The sequence below is a fragment of the Biomphalaria glabrata genome, chromosome 1, assembly GCF_947242115.1.
Source record: "Biomphalaria glabrata chromosome 1, xgBioGlab47.1, whole genome shotgun sequence".
Lineage (NCBI taxonomy): Eukaryota > Metazoa > Mollusca > Gastropoda > Planorbidae > Biomphalaria > Biomphalaria glabrata.
The window spans coordinates 84,255,396-84,279,628 of NC_074711.1; the positions used below are offsets into that span (position 1 = coordinate 84,255,396).

General features: G+C 36.7%; 2 protein-coding genes across 2 annotated transcripts in view; both read left to right on the forward strand.

Annotated features, from left to right (window-relative positions):
* Positions 1 to 1,705, forward strand: part of LOC106079817 (transient receptor potential cation channel subfamily M member 1-like) — an 84,921-nt gene extending 83,216 nt beyond the window's left edge. Inside the window, exon 34 of the mRNA XM_056018245.1 lies at positions 1,448 to 1,705. Within this exon, the coding sequence (XP_055874220.1) occupies positions 1,448 to 1,552 (105 nt within the window). The 3' untranslated portion in view covers positions 1,553 to 1,705. The remainder of the gene's footprint in view (positions 1 to 1,447) is intronic.
* A 12,170-nt stretch (positions 1,706 to 13,875) lies between these two features.
* The window catches only part of LOC106064180 (calcitonin gene-related peptide type 1 receptor-like), a 127,172-nt gene continuing 116,814 nt past the window's right edge, over positions 13,876 to 24,233 (forward strand). Inside the window, exons 1-2 of the mRNA XM_056030854.1 lie at positions 13,876 to 13,955; positions 17,326 to 17,655. Of these exons, the coding sequence (XP_055886829.1) occupies positions 13,876 to 13,955; positions 17,326 to 17,655 (410 nt within the window). The remainder of the gene's footprint in view (positions 13,956 to 17,325; positions 17,656 to 24,233) is intronic.

The window sequence follows — 24,233 nt, forward strand, 5'->3', positions numbered from 1 at the left end:
ATTATTTTTCTTCTTCTTATTATTATTAACAAATTCTTAAAATTCATTGCATAGCATGTTCCATATGTGAACTAAAAAAAAATGACAAAGACGCTAAATTGACACTCAATGCTATCAACTGGATGGAGAAAGAAAACTGCTAAATTTCCTAGTGTTTTTTTTTATGAATTCACTAACCTATATTTCTATGATGCACAATTATATCCGGGTTTCAAATGTATTTGATATGTTCGACGATGTAAAACTTAACTTCATATTATAATTTACAATAACTTGTAAATAAATCTCTAGTTCTAGTTTTTAAATACAATGATTTTTCTTTTCAGCGAAATTTAATGTGTAAAGTGAGATTATTATTATTGTAACATCAATTGATGACGTCATTTTTTTTTCCTGCTTTTTGTAAATGATGAACACGCTCTGCATTGTTTTGATCTATATCTGACTCTGTCTAATAGATGGACAAAATTATTAACTCTTTCTCTCCTGACGATACCAACGTTAATTCCACTACGATGTGATAAATAATTACGGAGAGTTAAACTAAATTGTACTTACAGTTGAAGTTTTCGTCTGAGCCCCGTTGTACCTTTGTATCAACTTTTCTTTCATTATTACCGCTAACTAGAGGCCAATTGGTTTTCAACCAAGTTTTGAGTTGTGCAACTGGGATACAGTAAAAGTTTAATTCTTCCTTCAATACGAGTTGTTTTATTTCGGTACTAGATATGGAAGATAGAGTTGAAGCTAGGTGCTGAAACTAATGATACTTACATATATTAAACATAAATAAATAACAGCACCAGGGACCAAGTTGTTTTTTTTTAAGAGAGAAAGTAGTGAATTAAAATGCTACGAAAATAAGGGCAAGCGCCGACCGAGGCTCGAACCCGTGACACTGGATTCGACACCACCGCCTAGCGATAACGCACCAAGCGAAACTAACCTCTATACCATCGTTATCGCTAGGCGGTGGTGTCGAATCCAGTGTCACGGGTTCGAGCCTCGGTCGGCGCATGCCCCTATTTTCGTAGCATTTTAATTCACTACTTTCTCTCTTAAAAAAAAAAACTTGGTCCCTGGTGTTGTTATTTATTTATGTTTAATATATAGATATGGAAGAGCTAGGAATTTGATTCTTTGGTACTAAAAAAATACACGAACGGCTTCTAAAAACATACATTAACAACGCTATCTTTATTTTTTTTTACCCCGGATACACCAAAAGATAACTATAGTTTTTTTCTGCCATGTCTAAAAAAATCACCCAATAATTGATATACAGAACCTGTTATTTGAATAAGAAATAGGACTTTTCTATTATAAAGTAGGAAGGACCTTTATTCCATTATTATCAATGATTGCCCCTTGATATTTGCAAAGTGGCACTTAATTGATATCACTGCTATCAAAGTCATCTTTTTTTTTAATTTCACCCCTGTTACAGTCTGATAAATCTATGTGGATGACCGTTGGTCAGAACATGCCTTTGTCTCCAATAGAGTTCGCTGCTGTTCTCGAGGCAGCCAAAATACACAGGGCCAGTGTGTAGTTGTTAAGACTTGCCAGGGTGCGTCTGTTTGGATAATCAACCCTAACGATGAGGCGGTCCAATGTGTAACAGCTTATTTTATCTGTTGATATTAGACACAATTCCAATGTTTAGTTTATGGATTAATACACACACATGCCCAAACATGTTATATTTTTAAAATCTTTATTGATGTTGATAATAAAAATTGTGATCTAAATTTTTTTTTGTCTGTTTTTTTTTTCGTTACATATAAAATTTTAAAAAATTAAAAAGACTACGTAACTTCCGGTCTCTCGTGATAAACTAATACAAACACGTCATGGAATTATTAAAGTAGAATATAAAAATGAAATTGATTTTTATTCATATGATTTAAAAGCTAAAAACAAACGCAGAAATAGTACGGTTATAATCTGTTCAAGCAATAACTATAAAATGCAGAAGGATGTACCATTCGCACAAAAGTTCAACATTTTCAGTCCTCTATGTGAACAGAAACGCCTATCATGTTTTGTTTTACATGCTTCGGATGTTTCTTCAGAGTTGAAGATAATCTACGTCCTAGTCCAGGGGTGGGCAACCTTTTTGTATCGAGGGCGCATTTAAAAAAAATTGTGAATGGCGGGCCGCATATATATATATATATATATATATATATATATATATATATATATACACACACACAACTTGTACGCTTGCTAACTGTGTAGAATGCCTTTTAAGTTTACGCTGTATTATATTCACGTATTTTTTTTGTTTCCACACCACTTGAGGAATTACAACAAGAGTTAGCATTTAATTTTTGAAGCCAATTTTACGATTTTCTAACAAATTGTTGTTTTCTTTTTTTATCACAACTATACAGTTGTACTTAATGTGCAGTATTTTACTTTTTACACTCGTACATAATGCTCCGAAGTGTAGAACTAGCTTACTATCTGTTACACTTGTGACTACTGTCAAATTACAGTCAATCAACGTCGACTAGTGATTATACTTGTTTAGTTTCCACACAAAAAAAAAAAAACGCACGTTCACTGGATGAGACATTAAATGTTCCGGAAGTTAAATATTGGAACGAGCGAAGCCTGCCCTTGTAGAGCATCACCAGAGAATGCTGACCATGTCCTTCAATGGTGCATACTATATTAAGAGAACCGAAAAAGACGCTGGCCACAAAGCCCTCCTATAGAACAAAAACTATTCGGAGAACTGCCTGATCTGGAAACCCATGTGCGGTTAATCTCAGTTAACCCTCCAACATGTAAAATTAGAAGAACAGATGTATGTGTACATAAATAGTGTGAACAGCTTCTGGCACCCATAAGGCTCCTGTGGAAGTACTGACTGAAGCGTCTCTTTGTTTGGAGGTATGTCCTCTGGAGCAGAATCAGCTTCTTCACTAAGTGGTGAACTGAAGGTATTGAACACTGTGGTGAACTGAAGGTATTGAACACTGGCTCATGACGTCTTCAAATTTGCTTTTATAAATAGCACAATTAAGGAATCTTAATAAGTGTTGTAATTTTAGTCATTTCACTAGAAATAGTTTCATCTTTCAGCAAAGGAAAATGACAAAACTTGTTTTCTTTAGCTTGCTTGTGGAAATTGCATTGCAATAGATATTGTGGAGAATAAGATAAATGTCTTCCACTCTTCATTAGAAATATTAATAACAAGGTCAAAGTCAATGTCCTTCGAGTAACATAACAATTTCTTCTTTGAGATTACATACTCTCATTCGCCTTTTACATGCTACATTGTTGCTAATTTGAAACTAACCGTGGAAAACATTTCTTACTTTATTAAATATGCCTAGTAGAACTATTATACAATATGATGACATTTTATGCAGTTTTGTGCAAACTTTCTTGTTTAGAGTTTATGGTTTTATATAAAAAAAAATAATTTTCTCAGCCAGTTGTTTCATTTCTCTTTTTTTTTCCAAGCATACCCAACACTTAACACAGTTTATCATACTGATCAGAGATTGTGACATCTATTGAGTGTATTGGTGTTTAGTCAATAAGCATAATCTTCGTTTACTTTAAACTTTTTATTATGAGACAGTTTCAATAATACATAAAGATATTATTTTTTAACTATATGTATATTTTTATATGTATATATTGTGGGCACACATGATTTCTGTAGGTGTCGGCGGGCCGCATAAAACACTCCGGCGGGCCGCATGTGGCCCGCGGGCCGTAATTTGCCCACCCCTGTCCTAGTCCAAACATCCAGCAGGACGACGGGGGAGGGGAGAGGGCAGGATATGAACCCAGTTCCATCGAGTTGACCTAACGTCAATCCAGCGCGCATACGAACGACCAGGCAGCCATCTCTGAGTAGGATCTTTAAATATACTTTTTAGTACTATATCTTCTTAAAATACCTGCACCGCCCACCTCCGAAAAAAACATTTTTTAAAAATATGAATCATGTGGAAATCAAGCTATACTAATGAACATTGTAGATATAGACAGCACTATTTTTATTTATTGAGCTAGGGAACTTTGGTCATAAAATACTCTTTAATAATAATGTTATTTTATATTGTCGTGGGCTGTAGTCTATTATAATGTAATGGATTTTTTGCTTTTGCTTTTCTTTTTGTACAACGAAAATGAAATCAAGTCATAGTCAGCAAGGCTACTTCTTTAAAGAACGAATTATTACCCTTAGCTGTCTAGCACTTTATTCTTACTAGCACTCACTTACAATAGTCTTTGTCAATAATTTATGTCGTCATTTCCGGTGGTCACCAGACGTGTCGGGAAACACGTTGCAAATCGTGACGCCTGATTGATCTATATGTCAAAAAAAAGTATAATTTAGATGGTTCAAATATCGACAGAATTATTAAGTTACTTAACTTTTATTTGATAATGAGCCTTGACTACAAGGGCTATTTGGCCATACTGCAAACTGTTAGGACTGTCGATCGATGCTCTTGTGCCATTAGAGAATGGAATGGGTTGCCTGAATCAGCCAGGGAAACCATTTACTGATCAGAGTTCAAGTCTTTGATTAACATGCATGACTAAATTGACACATGAAACGCGTAGGACGTAATTATCTTATTTTTTGAAGTAACGTCAGTAATATATAAGATAAGAAGAGAAAAAAAAAGAATTGTCCGTGGACAAACAATGGCCATATGACCATGAAACCAAATGTATTTATTCCAACCGTATTTAAAGTAAAGCCACATAATTATACCCATGGCTGAAATTATAAAACTGAAAATACATTAGGTAATAGAGTATGTGTTTTCTTCTTCTAGCCAGCTTTTCGCTGCTGAGCTGTGAGCTCTTTTGCAGACTGTGCCAAGGAAAAAAAGTGTGCTGTTTTCTTCAGTTGTTCAGCCCTGCTGTACTGAGTGTTGGTTAGGCAGATCGTACTGCCATGTCTTTTAAATATGAGAAGACTGGTATTTCAAAGCTACTCTAAAACGAATAACTAGAAAAATTAAATATAGGGGCTCGAACTCAGACCTTTCAGGACGCAAAAAGCATCAAAAATCAAATAGACTACAAGGTACTTTAAACTACTGAACATATTTACATCCAATAGACTACAAGGTACTTTAAACTACTGAACATATTTACATCCAATAGACTACAAGGTACTTTAAACTACTGAACATATTTACATCCAATAGACTACAAGGTACTTTAAACTACTGAACATATTTACATCCAATAGGCTACAAGGTACTTTAAACTACTGAACATATTTACATCCAATAGGCTACAAGGTACTTTAAAGTACTGAACATATTTACATCCAATAGACTACAAGGAACTTTAAACTACTGAACATATTTACATCAAATAGACTACAAGGTACTTTAAACTACTGAACATATTTACATCAAATAGACTACAAGGTACTTTAAACTACTGAACATATTTACATCAAATAGACTACAAGGTACTTCAAACTGCTGAACATATTTACATCCGATAGACTACAAGGTACTTCAAACTACTGAACATATTTACATCAAATATACCACAAGGTACTTTAAACTACTGAACATATTTACATCCAATAGACTACAAAATACTTGAATGTCATCGTCTTACACCAAACAACTTGAACTAACTTTCTCAGAAAAAAAAACTCTCCTTTTCCTAAACAATCATGGAATTCCAAAATTGATGAAATTATTAAAAAAAAAAACAAGCAAAACAGCAGGGTTGAAAAGAATATTTTACAAATTAAACAAGCGCATAAAACTACAATGCTATTTAACCTTTGTTAGGCTAATATTAGAATATGCCTACTCTGTTTGGGATCCTTCAACTCAAGAAAACATAAAAAATCTAGAACAAATACAAAATAGAGCAGTGAGATTAAAAACAAACGAATATTACAATTTGATTACAGTAACACTTTAGTAAAATCACTAAACTTAGAGACACTTCAAGACTGAAGAATAATAAGTAAAGTAGCTATAATACATAAAACACTGAACCATAATTTAATAATAGAAAAATAAAACCTAATGAAACTACTCGGAAAGACACAAAGATAGAAGCACATTTCCTATTCCATACGCTAGAACAAATTCGTATAAGTGCCCCTTCTTCCCTAGTGCCTGTTTACCAATATCTCACTCCTTCATTATACCCGTGGTCAGCTTCACAAAACTGGGCTACCGTAAAACAAACTAAATTTAGCGCGAACTTAAATCACAAACGCGGTTTGCGATAATGTCTCTTAACTCACCATCTTGGGTTCAAATCTGGAAATAGATGGCATTTTACGATAAACTCTATCCAGATTTCTTTACTTAGATTTCCTAACATTAAGTTAAGACCGAAGGGAGAGAGAAATATTGCAGTGCATTGTGTTGGCCAAACTATATCTTCAATGACTGCTACAAGCAGCTATAAGTTGTGACCTAATTTTGGTTTCGGTTTATCGTTGGTAAAAACTGCCATTCAAATGCAAAGAGTATAATCGTGTACATTTTACAGGTGTTCCTTCACAATCCAGTTGTTAATCTACTATTAAGTTTCATTGGTTTTCGGGGCTGATAGAGGTAATGTGTCCCTCGCTCTTTTGTCACATGGGAGGATAAAGCTCTTAGCATATACACTAAGAAATGTTCCTTTAACACTGTGCCCTTCTTGTATGAGCATTATTTAAATGCTGGGGGCGAGGTGGATAAGTGGTTAAGAGCTTGGCTTCCCAAACTTTTGGTCGAGGGTTCGAATCTCGATGAATACTTGGATTTTCAATTTCGTGATTTTTAGGGCGCCCCTGAGTCCACCCAAATCTAATGGGTACCTAACTTTAGGTGGGCAATGTAAAGGCAGTTGGTCGTTGTACTGGCCACATGACACCCTGTTCGTTAACCGTTGCCAGAAGAAATAAATCCCCTTATACATCAACTGCCCTTCAGATCGCAAGGTTGGAAATGGGAACTCTTTATGCAGCTTCTGATTGATTGTATTAGTTCCATGTTTAAACAGTGCTAGTAAGAAAAATGATTTACAATGCTGAGCTGAAGAAAGTTGTTTTGGTTTCTGAACAGTGAACTCTTTTGGCAGGAGACGATTTAAGGATTTAATTTTACATCCTTTTATCACATCGGCTCTGTTCTTGAAAAAAAAGAAAAAAATAGCTTGTCAGATTACACCGGCCGTTTCGTCGTCTGTTTCACAAACTATTTTGGTACCTCGTTGCCCGTGAGCGGTACGCTTACTGATGACCGCCTTCCTCGTGGTACTATCTTCATCACTCTGTCACTCGTCATTCAGCTTTCCTCCATTCTCACTTTGTCCCTCTCTCTCTCTCTCTGTCTGTCTCTCTCTCTCTGTCACTTGTCCTCACCCTTTCTCTCCTTCACTCACCCAGCCTGAGTTATTTACTCCACCACTCTTTCTACATGTGTCGCCGCCTGCTCACCCCGCCCCCATTGTTTGCTGCCCGGCCTGTGAGCGACACGTCTGTCTTTCGTAATTCTGAAGTGGATTAGAGTGGCAATAGATTAAAATGGATTATGCTAAACCTCAGAATCTTTAAAGTTTTTTTTTTGTTTCTTTTTTTTTCCTGGACATTGCTTTCTCCTCGATATTCCAATGCATCTCGGGATACACCACAAATGAACTTGTAATTCTCTTAATTTATTCCAGTTGACATTCCGTTTTCTTGTTTCAATGTTAGACCGATAGCTGGCATTTCGAAAATTAATTTTTTTTTCCGGAAACAATATTGTGATATTATATACGTCTGTTATAAGTTCATTTTCGTTTGGTATTTGTATAAATCTAGGTACAGAGCAGTAAGTATGTTATGCGAAACTAATTTATCATTCTGTTGAAATATATTTTCGAGTTTTATTTAGACTATTTTTAGGTACGAATTCATAAGCACTATTTCTGTGACTTTAATGAGTGGTGAATAATTTTAAATTCAGAAGTTATTCCAAGTTTCTTAAGGTAAGAGACGGTCACTTCTCAGCAATGGTTGGACTTTTGAAATAAAGTCAAAGTGAGCAAAGTTTTGTTAATGTAAACTAGTATTACTTGAATCTAGACTTTGGGTGATGAAGTCTAAGCACGGAGTAGTTTTGTTCTAAACAAAAGCTACTTTACACTAATCATAGCGTATGATATACTAAACATTGCGAGCTTCATATTAAACGAAGTGAATGAAACTTATGCGTAGCATACCTTTTCGCTCTACACCAGTGGTTCCCAAACATTTTTGTCTCTTAGACCCCTATCCATTTTTTCTTTATTTCGTCTCCCCTATATCATCATTATTGATTATCCATTGAGATATTACCATGTTCAGGAGGTATTTATTTATTTAAAATCAGAATAGAGGGCATTATACTGTTCAGCATATGTAAAGATTTCATTGTCCTGACAGTTTGACTTATACATTTGGAAATTACGAAACTTCTCGCAAGAAATGCTGAGATTATGGACTTCGCTTTAGATTTATCACCTAGTAGCAACAATTTATAGTCATTACATTTATAAACAAATCTGATAATTAGGCAGTGTACCAACTCCGCGTGGAGAATACTGTAAATTGTGATTTCAAATTGGAACTTTAGCCTCCAAAAACTCTAAAAGTGTCTAAACTTTTTAAAAAACCTGTTGTCAAATATATAACTTTACGATAACCTCCTATGTTCAGTGTGAACGAAGATATTTTGATAAAATCTCTATTTTTTTTGTTCTTACACAGAGATAATAATCGCGTATTCCACGCGCTGCTTAGGATTCAGATACGTGCGTTTAGAACAACTGGAAGAAAGGCAATCTGCCGCTTGTCAATGGATGACGCAGTGATACTGCTAACACTCGGAAGACATTTTGTTTTAGAAGTCTTACAAATCCACAGTAGCGTCAGACGATGGCAGGTGCTCCATCTGTTGATTCCGGTATTTTATTTGATCAAGGGATTGTTTTTTCTTTAAGGAAGTTCTTCAAGGATGAAATATTGATTCCGCACTTGTCTCAATCGTTAAACTTTTTCGCAAAGCGCGGCTCTTCAGGGATTTCCTGATCCATAATAAAACAAACACATACCAATAAATAATATTTCATTACCACTCAAGGTTGACTTGTCCAGCTGTAGAGATTGATGTTATTTGCATAACATATATATGAGAAGCTTTCAATGTCATAACATATGTCATCATGGGCGTAGCCAAGATTTTTTTTCGGGGGGGGGGGTTAAAAAAAAAATATTTGTATGTATGTGTGTGTGTGTGTGTTCATAATCTTTATTACATTCTGACCCTTCATTCTTTTGGAACACGTTTATTGTGCCCTAGAATAGGTTTTTCCTGGTGTTAGTGAAAAAATTGTTGACTCCCCACCATAGCCAGCATGGGGCTCTGGGGGAGCTCCAGGAGCTCACCCTATAGCGGGGCGGAGCCCCGCCGCCAAGTACTATTTCTGGCATAGAATGTCAACAAAATGCATATTCTGAGGTATCTACAGTGCATTTTCCTGCTATTAAAAAGTCTTATTTCAAAAATGTATGTGCTGTTGTTACTGACTAAGACCCTGCCGCGCCGTTCGGCGCATTTGCCGTCAAGCTGTTTCCACAAAAATCTGTCACTGGTAATTTCTGAAGCCTCTTCCCACCTGCTCCGAGGACCTCCATGAATCTATGGCGCCATGTTGTACTAGGATGTCATCGCAACTCTTATTATGCGTAATTTATTTTGTCGGAGAACATGTCCCGCAAACCTCATGCGACGCTCTGTCACAATTTTACTAAGGGGTCGACTCCCAGTTCGGCATAGGATTTCCTTGACTTAGACCCGATCTCAATAACTAACTCCTAAAATCTGTCTTAGCCATCTTTGTTAAGCCACATTTAGTGTTTTTCAATTTCGGCAGATGACTATTCACTGCACTTTATTAATGGAGCCCCGCCACTGGTAGAAATGTAACCTCTCTTGGATACGCTCTTGGAATTTGGTGAATGTAGTTTGCTTTAAATTTAATATCGAAAAGTGAAGTTTTATCGTCAAAATCATCTGTTAGAAGTTTTAAACTAAAAATCTCAGGACTTTGTTGTAGTTTTTTAAACTCAAAACCCCATTTAGCTACGATCATAGAATTTGGTAACTGTAGTTAGCTTTAGAGTAATATTGAAATAGAGGTTTTCCACCTCAAAACGCTCTGTAGGAGGATTTTAAACTCAAAACCATCTGGAGGAAAAGAGTTTAAACTCAAAACCCCCAATTCGCTTGGCTACGCTCAAATAATTTTAGTATGTAATTTGCTTTTTTTTATATTGAAGAGGTATTTTTTAGCATCAAACCCTTGTGAAGGGTGGATATGAACTCAAAATGCCTTTTGGCAACGCTCATAGCATTTTGAGTGCGTAATTTTTTTTTTTTTTTTTTACATTGATGATGTATTTTTTAACTTCAAATCCCGCTGGCGGGGGGTTTAAACTCAAAACCCATATGGCTACGCTCTTAAATTTTAGAGTGTGTAATTTGCTTTTTTTTTTATTGAAGATATATTTTTTAGCTTCAAACTCCACTGAAGGGGAGTTTAAACTTAAAACTGAGTCAAAACCCATTTAGCTACGCTCATAACATTTTGAGTGCATAATTTGTTTTTTTTTCATATTGAAGAGGGGGTCTATCGTAAATTTTGGAGGGGGTTTTAAAATCAAAATCTTCCTTAACTGTGCACTTGGAATTTGGGGATTATCGTTTGCATTTTTTGTGTGTTTTGTTTTATAGAAGAGAGGGATTTAACTGCAAAAGCTCCTGGCAGGGGATTTCAAACTCAAAACCTCTGGTAGGAGGTTTTAAACTCAAAACCCCCTGTTAGGGGTTTTAAACTCAAAACCCCCTGGAAGGGTTTTTAAACTCAAAACTCCCTGGTAGGGTTTTTAAACTCTAAACCCCCTGGTAGTGGTTTTAAACTCAAAACCCATTTAGCTGTGCTGGGGCAAGTGATGGTTTAATATTAAAATCTCACCTAAAATTAACAAAATCAAAGCAAAAAAACATGTCACTAAATTCCGTCTCCCCCCTCCCCCCCCCTCCCCCCGTGGTAGGGGGTTTCAAACTCAAAACCCCATGGTTGGGGTTTTAAACTCAAAACCCCTTTGGCTGCGCTGGGGCAAGTGATGGTTTAGTATTAAAATCTTACCTAAAATAAAGAAAATCAAAGCAAAAAATCAGTCACTAAAGTCCGTCTCCCCCCCTCGGGGGGGGATTTCATTTCGGGGGGGGGGTTTGAACCCCAACCCCCCCCCCCCCGGCTACGCCCATGTATGTCATCGATACGCCTTTGCACTGTATGGTTTATTAGAGAAATTACTGTTATGATATCAGATGCAGGTTTGTGTGAAACTGTTTTTAAAACATCTTCAAAGTCTGGGAAAAAATCAATTTTTTCGTCAATCACGTGAGGCTTTTCGGTTTTTGCTTTTTTCTATAAGTAATGAGGTATTCACCACGACCAGGGAAAAAAAATGCTAGTATCGGCCTACAACAGTAATTTCTTACATGCGGAAATTCCCTAACGCGCTTGTCCTTTCAAGATCGCGATAGTCCTTTCAAAATCGATTTTGGATCTAGACCTAGATTTAGGCTCTAGCCAAATTAACACTTATTTATTTTTACTTTAAAAAATTATAATGGTCAAACTAGAGTTTCCCCTATGTGGTTAACTAGCCAGTAATTATTTTCTCAGCGATATATATCAACTGTTAAATTTCTAGAAAAATCGTCAGAGCCTTTTTTTGAGACCAGCGTCAGACCATCAAGGTTCCTCCTTGAAGGAATGACTTGAAAAGAGGTGTGTAAGCTGCTGTTTTGAATCTGCTCATTTGTGCTGCGTTTATTCTATACCTAGGATATTTCTACATCATGTCGTGACCTTTTTGTTAACCGTGTACTGCAATCGGATTTGCACTTTAATGAATAAGCGCATGAGTTGATGTTATCTTGTAAATTCTATTTCCAAGATAACTCTATACAAATGCTAAAATACTTTGCAAGATAAATATATCAATTATATAGGACAGATCTTCAATCTTGTGCCACGATATCAGCTTAAAAAAAATCAATACATGGCTTTAAAAGCAAAAGGTTGTAGTTTTTACAGCCTTTTTGTTTTTAAACTAATATTAATATTTATCAAGAAAACAAATTTTTAACATTTAAAACTCTAATTTCAGTTTTTACTTTGACTACTTCTGAGGAGGTGCCTCGGGATGATGTGACAAATGTTCTCTTGCCAGCTGTGATGTCTTCATTTAGCTTTTATTTACCTCAATCCTTAATCTCTTATAGTGTAGAGTCAGAAGACTAGAGATAGTTAATGAACTGATAGTTTTATTATAATCCATGTTTTTTTTGCAAGACATTAATTAATTGGAATAGCACTGAAAATTCCCGAGCTCCAATATGGACTCTTGACGGCTTCTAATCTACAATTACACGTCCGATAGATCTCATTTCATTTCATCTTGTACTTTTTACTAATTTTTTTAATGACAAAAATCCCAAGCCTGATAGACGAGGAGGACCACTAGTCTCCAGTAACTCTTAGACTCGTCTCAGATTTGAGTCTGTAAACAACGTTAATGAACTTCATGATTATGTCTCACCAACACAGAATAGGAGACTGTTTTCCTCTGTAATTTAATCCTTGGCCAAGAGAAGATTACAGAAGTATCAATGCGGAAGTAGGTTCCAGGATGTTTCTAAAAGGAGATTTGTTCTGTTATTCAAGTACTATATATGTACATCTAAAAGAAGTGATGGATGACTGATAATAATGATAATTAGGCTTGTCTTCGAGTCCCAAGATTAATGAGTAATGCAGTATTTCCCGTGGATAAGCAGCCCCCACCTGTGACCTACATATTTTGCCACAACCAGGACAAGCATAACCATTGTCCGCCGGTGGTCGATTAAGATTTTCTTTTCGCCGTTTGCGTCTGTCCTCGTCAGAGGATTTTCATTTGGTCTCAAATATGTATCCAGCGGACTTTGTGAGTGACCTTCATCTGCTATCCACCAGGTGCTCACTTCTATGTCAGCAAAGTCAAGTTGGTGCCTAAGCTGGTCTTTAAAGCGTTTCCGTGAGGGTACCTCTGTTACGTCGACCACCTTTTAGCTCACCTAAAAAGGACTGCTTTTGGCATACGTTCGTCTCCCATACGAGATACGTGCCCTGCCCACCGTAGCTGTCGGACCATAAGAAGTCCCTCTATACTGTCTGCAAGGACATCGCTGTTTGTAGTGCGGTCTTGCCACCGTTTGTCCATGATGGAGCGCAAGCATCTTTGATGAAAGCGTTTAAGTAGTCTTAGGTTAATATTTATAACAAATAAATAATGCCCTTTTGAAAAATCACGAAACTTGAGACACTTCAAGACGAAAGATTAAAAAGTAAAGTAGCAATAATATATAAAGCTAATTTTAGAAAGACTTCAGGAGAGAGAACTTAAAAGTGAAGTTGCAATTATACATAAAACAAATACAAAAACAAAATCTAATAATATAATCAGAAAGGCACAAAGATATGGGTACATTCCTCGTTTCATACGCTTCCCTAGTGCTATAAGAGCATGGAATGGGTTGCCTGAGCCAGCCCGGAAAACCAGTGACTTGGCAGAACTTAAATCATTAGTTAACATGCATGACTAGATGCATGACGCGTAGGACGTAGTCATCTCCTTTTTGAAGTTACGTCTGTATCATATAAGATAAGATTGGATAAAACTTAAACCCTAATTTACAACATCAGAGACACAACCTAATAAAATACTCAGTCAAAGATGAAATCACATTTCTTATTCCATATGCTAGGATTGACTCGTACATGTGCTCTATGTACCCTGGTGCCATTGGAGCAAGGAATGAGTTGCCTGAATCAGCCAGGAAAAACCAACGACTTAACAAGTATGACTAAATTAACACATGGACACGTCTAGGGTGATATTATCTTCTTTTAAGGGGAAACGTCTTTATTCCATAAGATAGTACTGTTCAATCTTGCTGAGACTGTGTATGAATATTTTATGGATTATGGCGGAGGCTATGGAATTGGAATCCTTACCTCCCTCTCTCCTAACGAGGGCGATGATGTGCATCTCTACAAGTGTTTTATAAGTGATAATTTGTAACTTTCTCTTTGGTATCTTAAATCCAGTGAAAGATGATATAAACAAAACCAATATATTGACGTTTTATCAGGAGAGAAAAGAAATTATAATTAGACAGATATGACCATGTATATTTTTATTACAATGATTTATAAAACCTTTATAATACAAAAAAAAAATCAATGTTTATATAGCGGTGGTTCTAACCACACTTTTGAATGTCTCTGGGAACTGGGTGCTCCATAGAAAAGCATCTAAGGCTGTTTGAACGCCTCCATTAAAGGTGCCTTCGCCCCATAATGGGCATACTCTGGCAAGAGTACATTATAAATATCTATGTTCTGCTGGAGGTTGGTGTGGACAGTATAGAAGCACTAACTACCATTCGATAGCTGCTTTGGGTCGGAGACTTATCCCACATAGCGGACAACCGCATGCTAAATGTGATTCTCTTTGGCAAACTTAAAGGAGGACGCCGCAACAGAAGTGACCCCCCCTTAATCCCTATAAAGATCAAGTCAGGTGCTCTTACCCTTACTGGCTTAAAGGAAAGTAGCTGCAGCAGTTGACCTCTGAAAGATACAGTTGGAGAGCTCTCGCGAAGGCCGAGGGACACACATTTGAGGCCCATCGAAAAAAAAAACCTTGCCCAAGACATGCGCAGAAGACGAAAGAAAACTTAAATGACAAGAGCTTAGTCTGCATTAGATGTGATAATATATGCAGGTCACAACTGGGTTCACGTTGCGGTTAGAAACACTGCACTCATCCTCAATCATCGGAATCCAAGGCTTTGCCATTTTTATTCATACAAAAGGATGTATCTGATATTCATGCGTAGATAAATATTTTAACTCTTTCTGATTTGAACGAGACGCTGCGATCAGGTCAAAATATTTTTTTTTATTTATTTAAGTCGAGCGACAATTACAGCCCTGCTGAGAAATAATATTAACAGCTAATGACATTCGGAATTTTAATTTTATCCAATTTAAAAAACTCGTTAAAAGCCTTTTTTAAAAAAAAAACCCTAAATAAAAAACCCACCCAATAAAAGCTCTAAATAGGGACCTCTGGTCTGAGTTTAAAAAAGGCTAATATTGATTTTCCTTTTTTTTTTTCTACATTCTTTATGCTACAATGACAAGACAAAGGCAGTAAAATAATAGATGGGGGGAAAAATCATTACAAATCGCAAATCATTTAATGGGTGAATTATGTTATTGCTTTTTTTTTTCCTTACATTGCGCAGAACACTAGTTATCTTTAAAGAGCACACCCACACACATCTACATACATACATACAGAAGCACACACACACACACAAAGATCATTTATTAATCGTTGCCTCTCAGTGTTAGGGTCACGGTTAGAGTTTTAACTTAGTCATGAGTAATCCCAGAGCATTCACAGGGAATTACGATATTTGATATTGAAAGCTTTTTGGTGATGTTTTAGCAGCTGTCTATGAAAATAAAACATCAGCTACTGAAATCGGGGGAAATTGAGAAGGGATTCACAAAACTAATACCGGTGAAAGCAAAAGCACTCTAGGACATGATATAAAACCCACTAGGACATTATAACATAGTCCTCTTGAACAACTCTCTAGGACATGATAGTAAATCTCTCTACTTCACGATAGAACATCCTTCTAGGACATGATAGGACATCACCTTAGGACATGATAGAACATTTATCTTCTATATTATAGAAAATCCCTATAGGACATTTTATAACTGCTCTGTACTGTATGATAGAATATAACTGCAGAGCATGACAAAACATCTATCTTCCACGTAGTAGAACATCCCTCTAGGACATGATAGAACAGCACTGTAGGACTTGATAGAACAGCACTTAAAAACATGATAGAACAGAACTGTAGAACATGATAGAACAGCACTGTAGAACATGATAGAACAGCACTGTAGAACATGATAGAACAGCACTGTAGAACATGATAGAACAGCAGTCTAGAACATGACAGAACAGCACTCTAGAACATGATAGAACAGCACTGTAGGACATGATAGAACAGCACTGTAGAACATGATAAAACAGCACTGTAGAACATGATAGAACAGCACTGTAGAACATGATAGAACAGCACTGTAGAACATGATAGAACAGCAGTCTAGAACATGACAGAACAGCACTCTAGAACATGATAGAAAAGCCCTCTAAGACACGATCCCACAGCCTCTAGAACGAGATTACATCTTTTTGGGCCTACCTAAATGACAAAGGTAGAGACAGTAATATATCCAACATGATTGCGCTGCCTTTGAAGGGCAGCGTGTCTAGTTCAAACATTGATATTAAAAAAAAATGTTCCCATTAACTTGAGTTGACCCCTCAAATCTCTCTCCCGGACCACTTCAAAAAGAAATAGTAATAAATAGTACAAAATGAAGAATTGCAAAGATATTAAAATTTACTGCTCTTGTTGAGAGTCTCTTAAACAGATGGAGCTTCAATCAACTATACTATCCTCTCTGTTATCACTGACCCACATATTTGTTAAGCCTTTATAACTGGTGCTATAAAATAATTTCAGTTATACAAAAAATCATTATGATAGGCAAATACAATGTGCCCAAAAGGCGGACTTCAATGTTTCGAATACCAACCAAACATCTGGCGCTTCAAGTCTGACCTGGTTATAAATTATCTTCAGCAAAGAGGACGTCTATTTTGGACTTTTTAAATTTTAGCCTCGGATATTCGAAACTATTAGATCATCTTTACTGGTATTCATTTCAGATCAGTGTCGCTGGAATCAATATCGTTTATCGTAAACAAAATAAATATCATATATGACTTTTTTTTTATTAATGTAGTCGTTCGGTGTATCCAGTGTATAAAATATAATAGTATGAAAGGCTCAGCGTGCTTAAAGCAAATGATAGATTCTTTTGCACTTCATACCTTGTAGCCCGTGTCAGGAAATCATGTTTAATTGCTACTTAGTTGGCCACTGTGATCTTTCCAAATGGCTTCAAAGAATTTGTTTATTTTGCCTATTTCTTAGGGTTCCATTCTATCACGCTTTCTATTCTTTCTCTTTCCAATGGTATTGTATTATTCAAAATATGTGAACCGAATCTAAAACAATGAAAGAACTTACTTCTATGATTTAAATTTCAATTTTACTATGTTGATAGTAACCAGCACAGAGCTGTGGCTGTAGCTAGCATATCTGACATCCTTGATAAGCCTGGATCTCACATGGAATCAACAATGGTGTGCCGGGATAGGCACGGACTTATCAATGCCAGCTTCTTCCCAATCTGGGCCTGCTTCCAGTGTTACCTCCACCTGTTCCCAGAGAAGCAGACAACGTACTCAACATCCAGCGATATCCTGGGAACCGAAGAGTTCGAGGAACCGCTGCCGTCCATCAGCGTCTTCTGGGATAAACAGGAGACCTTGTGCTCCTCGCTCAATGACCGGAACTGCCAGAGACTGACCGCTTGTTGTCAGGCCGCTGAAGAGTAAGTAGATAATTTTCTTTTTGTTGTTTAGATATTTGTGGAAGCGGTGTGGCTGAGAAGCAAAGCGCTTGGCTTCTGAACGGGGTACCTGGTTAGAAATCTGGTAAAAAACTGGTACTTTGAAGTTTCGAGATCCTTGGGCGCCTCTGAGTCACCCCCCCCCCCAGCTCTGACATTAGTCGGGGAAAGTAAAGAAAGTTATACGTTGTGTTTGTCACATGACACCCTCGTTAACTGTGGGCCACAGAAACAGATGACCTTTACATCGTCTGCCCTATAAATCGCTAGGTCTGAAATAACATGAACGATTTATCGTAGGGCAATATGCTTAGATCTACTAACAGAACCTATATCAAGTATATAAGTGCAAAAAGAACTAAACAAGAAATAGAAGCCTGGGTTGAAAGGTTTCTATGTTTGTGTCGGTGGTGTTTGCGAAGTACTAACAATCTGATGACAAATATCTTTTATCTAACGTCCTTCTCCATTCCTCTCTGTTTTTTTTTTGCCTTGGATAGAAGAACCTCTTTGAACGACATGCCCGTCCATTCTTTTATGTTGTCGTTTCATCACTTTCTCTGTCTGCCTCTTCTTCTTTTTCCTGGTACTGTTCCCTGAAGGAAGGATTTTTTTAAATATTTTTTTTTGTTTTTTTTCACAATAGTTGGCAAATCATCGTAGGGTTTAATCGCTCTACTAACCCTGCCTCTTATCTCATCGTTTGTGTTGCGGTCTTTAAAAGTGATACATAAAAACCTTTTGCAGTATGCCTCTTCCAATGCTAGGATCCTCTTCTCTAGAGTGGACAAAAATCAGATTAACTCTTTCTCTCCGTAACTATTTTTCCACGATTCGACTGAATTCTTCATTTGCTCATTACTCTATTTCCCTCCCCTGTTATGATTGGGCTTCAATAACTTTGTTGTTTGTTATCAGAAAAATGTTTTATTTGGTATGGAATTAAAGGGAATGCATGCTCTTTTTATATGACATAAAATAACGTTTATACAATTAAACATTAATTTAATTTAAAGAGGTCAAATCAACGATGGTATCGTCAAATAGAAGAGAAAGGGTTAACAAACGAATAGGAATGAAAAAAGACATAAAAATCATTCCAATACTATTTTGTATCTCATTGACATTCTGATCTACATACAGTGAACAAAGACTCAATACTCGTATTGTGCACTTATATAAAGTAAAACTGTTTACATTCCGATATAGACAATCTACAAATCATACGAAAGATCTCCCTTGATGTCCCTAGGTGGACTTTAATGGCCGCATGTTCAGGACCAAGGCGAATCACCTTATTGAAGGTACCCGCCTGTAGTCAATAATGGAGAGGGATGGGCGCCGTCATGCAAGTATCTAGCCCGTGTTACGCTACAACGAAATTATGACCATAAATTAGCCCAAAACGTCTCGGCCGACGCCCGGGCAATAACGAGGAGTGGAGACAGACGGCCGACAGACCATGTGCGGTGCCAGAGCGATTCAACGGACAGATAGGTGAAGATGAATGATTATCTTACAAATAGTCAATGTGGGTGTAGGTTGCATAATGAGAACAGTTCTATTTGTATAGGTCGTTACAGAAAAATTATTAAATAAACGGTAGAAGTATTTGATCCTTTACTATTGTTGGAGTGGATAGCCTGGGATACCTAGTGCTTGGTTTATATTGAGGTATTTGTTCAGTGCTTTAGACATGTGTGTGCAGTTAATCTTTCATTCTTATACTAAACAGTGCGAACGTGTTCGTGAGGTGTAAGAGCCGTGACCATTTATAGATACACAGTACAACGATGGAGATGAGGAAAGGATATATATATATATATATATATATATATATATATATATATATATATATATATATATATATATATATAGATATAGATAGATAGATAGATAGATAGATAGATAGATAGATAGATAGATAGATAGAGAGATAGATAGATAGATGGATGGATGGATGGATGGATGGATGGATGGATGGATGGATGGATAGATAGAGAGATAGAGAGATAGAGAGATAGAAAGATAGAGAGATAGATGATAGATAGATAGATAGATAGATAGATAGATAGATAGATAGATAGATAGATAGATAGATAGATAGATAGATAGATATAGAGATATAGAGAGATGAGAATGAGAGAGAGAGAGAAGAGGAGAGAAGAAAATACTGTCACGCTAAATAATGTGGTCATTCAATTTCTGTGTGGCGTCTGTGTTTGGCTCTGTAGAGGAAGGGGGAGGGGTCCCTATGAATGATGTACGGTTAGGTTTAATATTGTGTGTGTGTGTGTATGAAAGAGGTTTTGTTGTTACTTTACAAAGCTGTCGTTATTCATTTTCTTCTATAACGATCGTTCAACTGTTGTAGCTAAATGAAATATTCATTATTGTGGAAAACCGGCAATTGGAAAGCTCCAGAGAAGTATTGTCATGGAAATAGTCTGTTAACGTTCCTGACACAACGGACGGCGTTACAATGTGTCCTGGGTCAATGTGTCCTGGAACAATGTGTCCTGGGACAATATGTCTTTTAACAATGTGTCCTGGGACTATGTGTCCTGGAACAATGTGTCCTGGGTCAATGTGTCTTTTAACAATGTGTCCTGGGACAATATGTCTTTTAACAATGTGTCCTGGGACTATGTGTCCTGGAACAATGTGTCCTGGGACTATGTGTCCTGGAACAATGTGTCCTGCGACAATGTGTCCTGATACAATGTGTCCTGGGACAATGTGTCCTGGGACAATGTGTCCTGATACAATGTGTCCTGGGACAATATGTCTTTTATTAATGTGTCCTGGGACAATATGTCTTTCAACAATGTGTCCTGGGACTATGTGTCCTGGAACAATGTGTCCTGGGACAATGTGTCTTTTAACAATGTGTCCTGGAACAATGTGTCCTGCGACAATGTGTCCTGATACAATGTGTCCTGCGACAATATGTCTATTAACAATGTGTCCTGGGACAATATGTCTTTTAACAATGTGTCCTGGGACTATGTGTCCTGGAACAATGTGTCCTGGGACTATGTGTCCTGGAACAATGTGTCCTGGGACAATATGTCTTTTAACAATGTGTCCTGGAACAATGTGTCCTGGAACAATGTGTCCTGGAACAATGTGTCCTGGAACAATGTGTCCTGGAACAATGTGTCCTGGGACAATATGTCTTTTAACAATGTGTCCTGGGACTATGTGTCCTGGAACAATGTGTCCTGGGACAATGTGTCTTTTAACAATGTGTCCTGGGATTATGTGTCCTGGAACAATGTGTCCTGGAACAATGTATTCTTGGACAATTTGTCTTTTATCAATGTGTCCTGATACAATGTATCCTGTGACAATATGTCTTTTAACAATGTGTCCTGGGACAATATGTCCTGTGACAATATGTCCTGTGACAATATGTCTTTTAACAATGTGTCCTGGTACAATGTATCATGAAACAATGTGCTATGTGTCCTGTAACTATGTGTCCTCGAAACATGTGTCCTAGTACAATGTGTACTCAAATAATGTGTCCTGTTGAAATAATGTCTTGGTGAAATGTGTCAAGGAAGAATGTGTAATGTGTCCTCGAGCATTGTGTCCTGAAGCAATGTATTATGGAACAATGTGTAATGTGTCCTAGAACAATGTGTCCTAGTACAGTGTGCCCTAGTACAATGTGTCATCTGCCAATGTGGCCTCGAACACTGCATCCTGGAACAATGTGTCCTAGTACAATATGTCCTGTGATGCACCAAGATACTTTATCTTGTGATACGACGCTCCTTGACACAACGTCCTGTGATACAGTGCGCCGTGATGCTAAAAATACCATGTGATACAATTCGCCCTGACATCACAATGTCTTGTGATACATATAGCCATGACATCACAATGTCCGGTAATTTATTCAGCCGTGTTACAATGTGTTGCTATCCCGAGCACGGGCAATGTTATATTCCCTTTTGAATAAATACATTTCAGGAGAACAACTGAGTCCAGGTCTACATGACGTCACTATCCAGAGCTTTTTTTTTTTTTTACTGCCTACACATTCCTACAGTCTCCTGGTAGCAGTTTATCAACCTCTTTTATTTGCCAAGGTTAAAACTTAGCTTGTCACTATGCAGAATCAGACATGCTCATGTTTTTTAAAGCAGTCATTAACTGACCAATGCGGCAAAGTCTGTAGATCACAGCTAAGATTGTTATCTACGTGATACACTGGTCTCCACTTTATTCTATAGACTTCTATTCAAGCTTTACTTGTAACTAGCAAGCAAGATAGAAGCAGATACTTTTTTAAAATAACTTATATAAGGGGAAAAAAAGGCACAACTACTGCCATATCCCTCAATACTGCAAGATTCATCTTCTTTTTTACTATTTAAAGCTAACTTAATTACCACTAATCAATGTACTAATTGTAAGGTTGGGGATGGATTCATGTGTTGTCTTTGAAATTGAGTAATTGCGAACGTTTTCGACTCAATCCGAGAATGGGAAGTGGGAGAAATAACGCGTACGAAATTTGAACCAGACAGAAAGGCTGACAGAGTTGATATAAGCTTTGTAGAACAAGATAACAACTGTTCCCAAAGTTGGAACTTCCTTTTAGTCAAGAATGTGTCACTTTATGTCAAGCGTAACTTTTGAATTGTTTTGGAGTTGAATGTGTCCAATCCTGAACGTGTTGGTAATGTCAAATGTCCAATCTTTAACTTGTCGACATAGTCAAATGTACAATCTTTCACTTGTCGACATAGTCAAATGTCCAATGTTGAACGTGTTGGTAATCTCAAATGTCCAATCTTTCACTTGTCGACATAGTCAAATGTCCAATCTTTAACTTGTCGACATAGTCAAATGTCCAATCTTTCACTTGTCGACATAGTCAAATGTCCAATGTTGAACGTGTTGGTAATCTCAAATGTCCAATCTTTCACTTGTCGACAAAGTCAAATGTCCAATGTTGAACGTGTTGGTAATGTCAAATGTCCAATCTTTCACTTGTCGACATAGTCAAATGTCCAATCTTTAACTTGTCGACAAAGTCAAATGTCCAATCTTTCACTTGTCGACATAGTGAAATGTCCAATCTTTAACTTGTCGACTAATTCAAATGTCCAATGTTGAACATGTTGGTAATGTCAAATGTCCTATCTTTAACTTGTCGACAAAGTCAAATGTCCAATGTTGAACTTGTTGGTAATGTCAAATGTCCAATCCTTAACTTGTCGACATAGTGAAATGTCCAATCTTGATTTTGTCGACAAAGTCAAATGTCCAATGTTGAACGTGTTGGTAATGTCAAATGTCCAATCTTTAACTTGTCGACATAGTGAAATGTCCAATGTTGAAAGTGTTGGTAATGTCAAATGTCCAATCTTGAACTTGTCGACAAAGTCAAATGTCCAATGTTGAACGTGTTGGTAATGTCAAATGTCCAATCTTTAACTTGTCGACATAGTGAAATGTCCAATCTTGATTTTGTCGACAAAGTCAAATGTCCAATGTTGAACGTGTTGGTAATGTCAAATGTCCAATCTTTAACTTGTCGACATAGTGAAATGTCCAATGTTGAAAGTGTTGGTAATGTCAAATGTCCAATCTTGAACTTGTCGACAAAGTCAAATGTCCAATGTTGAAAGTGTTGGTAATGTCAAATGTCCAATCTTGAACTTGTCGACAAAGTCAAATGTCCAATGTTGAAAGTGTTGGTAATGTCAAATGTCCAATCTTTAACTTGTCGACAAAGTCAAATGTCCAATGTTGAAAGTGTTGGTAATGTCAAATGTCCAATCTTGAACTTGTCGACAAAGTCAAATGTCCAATGTTGAAAGTGTTGGTAATGTCAAATGTCCAATCTTGAACTTGTCGAGAAAGTCAAATGTCCAATGTTGAAAGTGTTGGTAATGTCAAATGTCCAATCTTGAACTTGTTGAGAAAGTCAAATGTCCAATGTTGAACTTGTTGTTAATGTCAAATGTTCAATCTTGTGCTTGTTGCTAAGACCAATTTTTACCTATTTGGTAATGCCAAATGTCTAATCTTGAAATTGCTGGTAGTGTCAAATGTCTTATCTTGATCTAGTTGGTAATGTCTAATGTCTAATATTGAAGTAGTTGGTTATGTAAAGTGTACAATATTGAACTTTTGGATAATGTCAATTTTCCAATCTTCGACAATATTGTAAAGTCAAATGTACAAGCACGGTTAGTAAGGCATCATGTCCAATCCTGAACTAACTAGTAAAGTCGAATGTTCATTGTTATAATATGTCAAAGCTTGGACTTAAATATTTGTTTTTTAAAACATGCTTTAAGTTATTGCACAAAGTTTATCAGTTTTTGATAATTAATAACATATAATTTATTTAACTGGAACAAAAATCATTTTCTGTCTCTTGCTAGTCTTGCTATTTGTATGAACTAGGAAAACTGTTTGAGTTCTCCTCCAATGATTTCATTCCATTTCCTGGGTTTAAGGTGTCATTTAAGTTCCACGTACTCTAAAAAAAGGAAAACAAAATGCAGACTCTGGCGTAGGCAACATATGGCTCA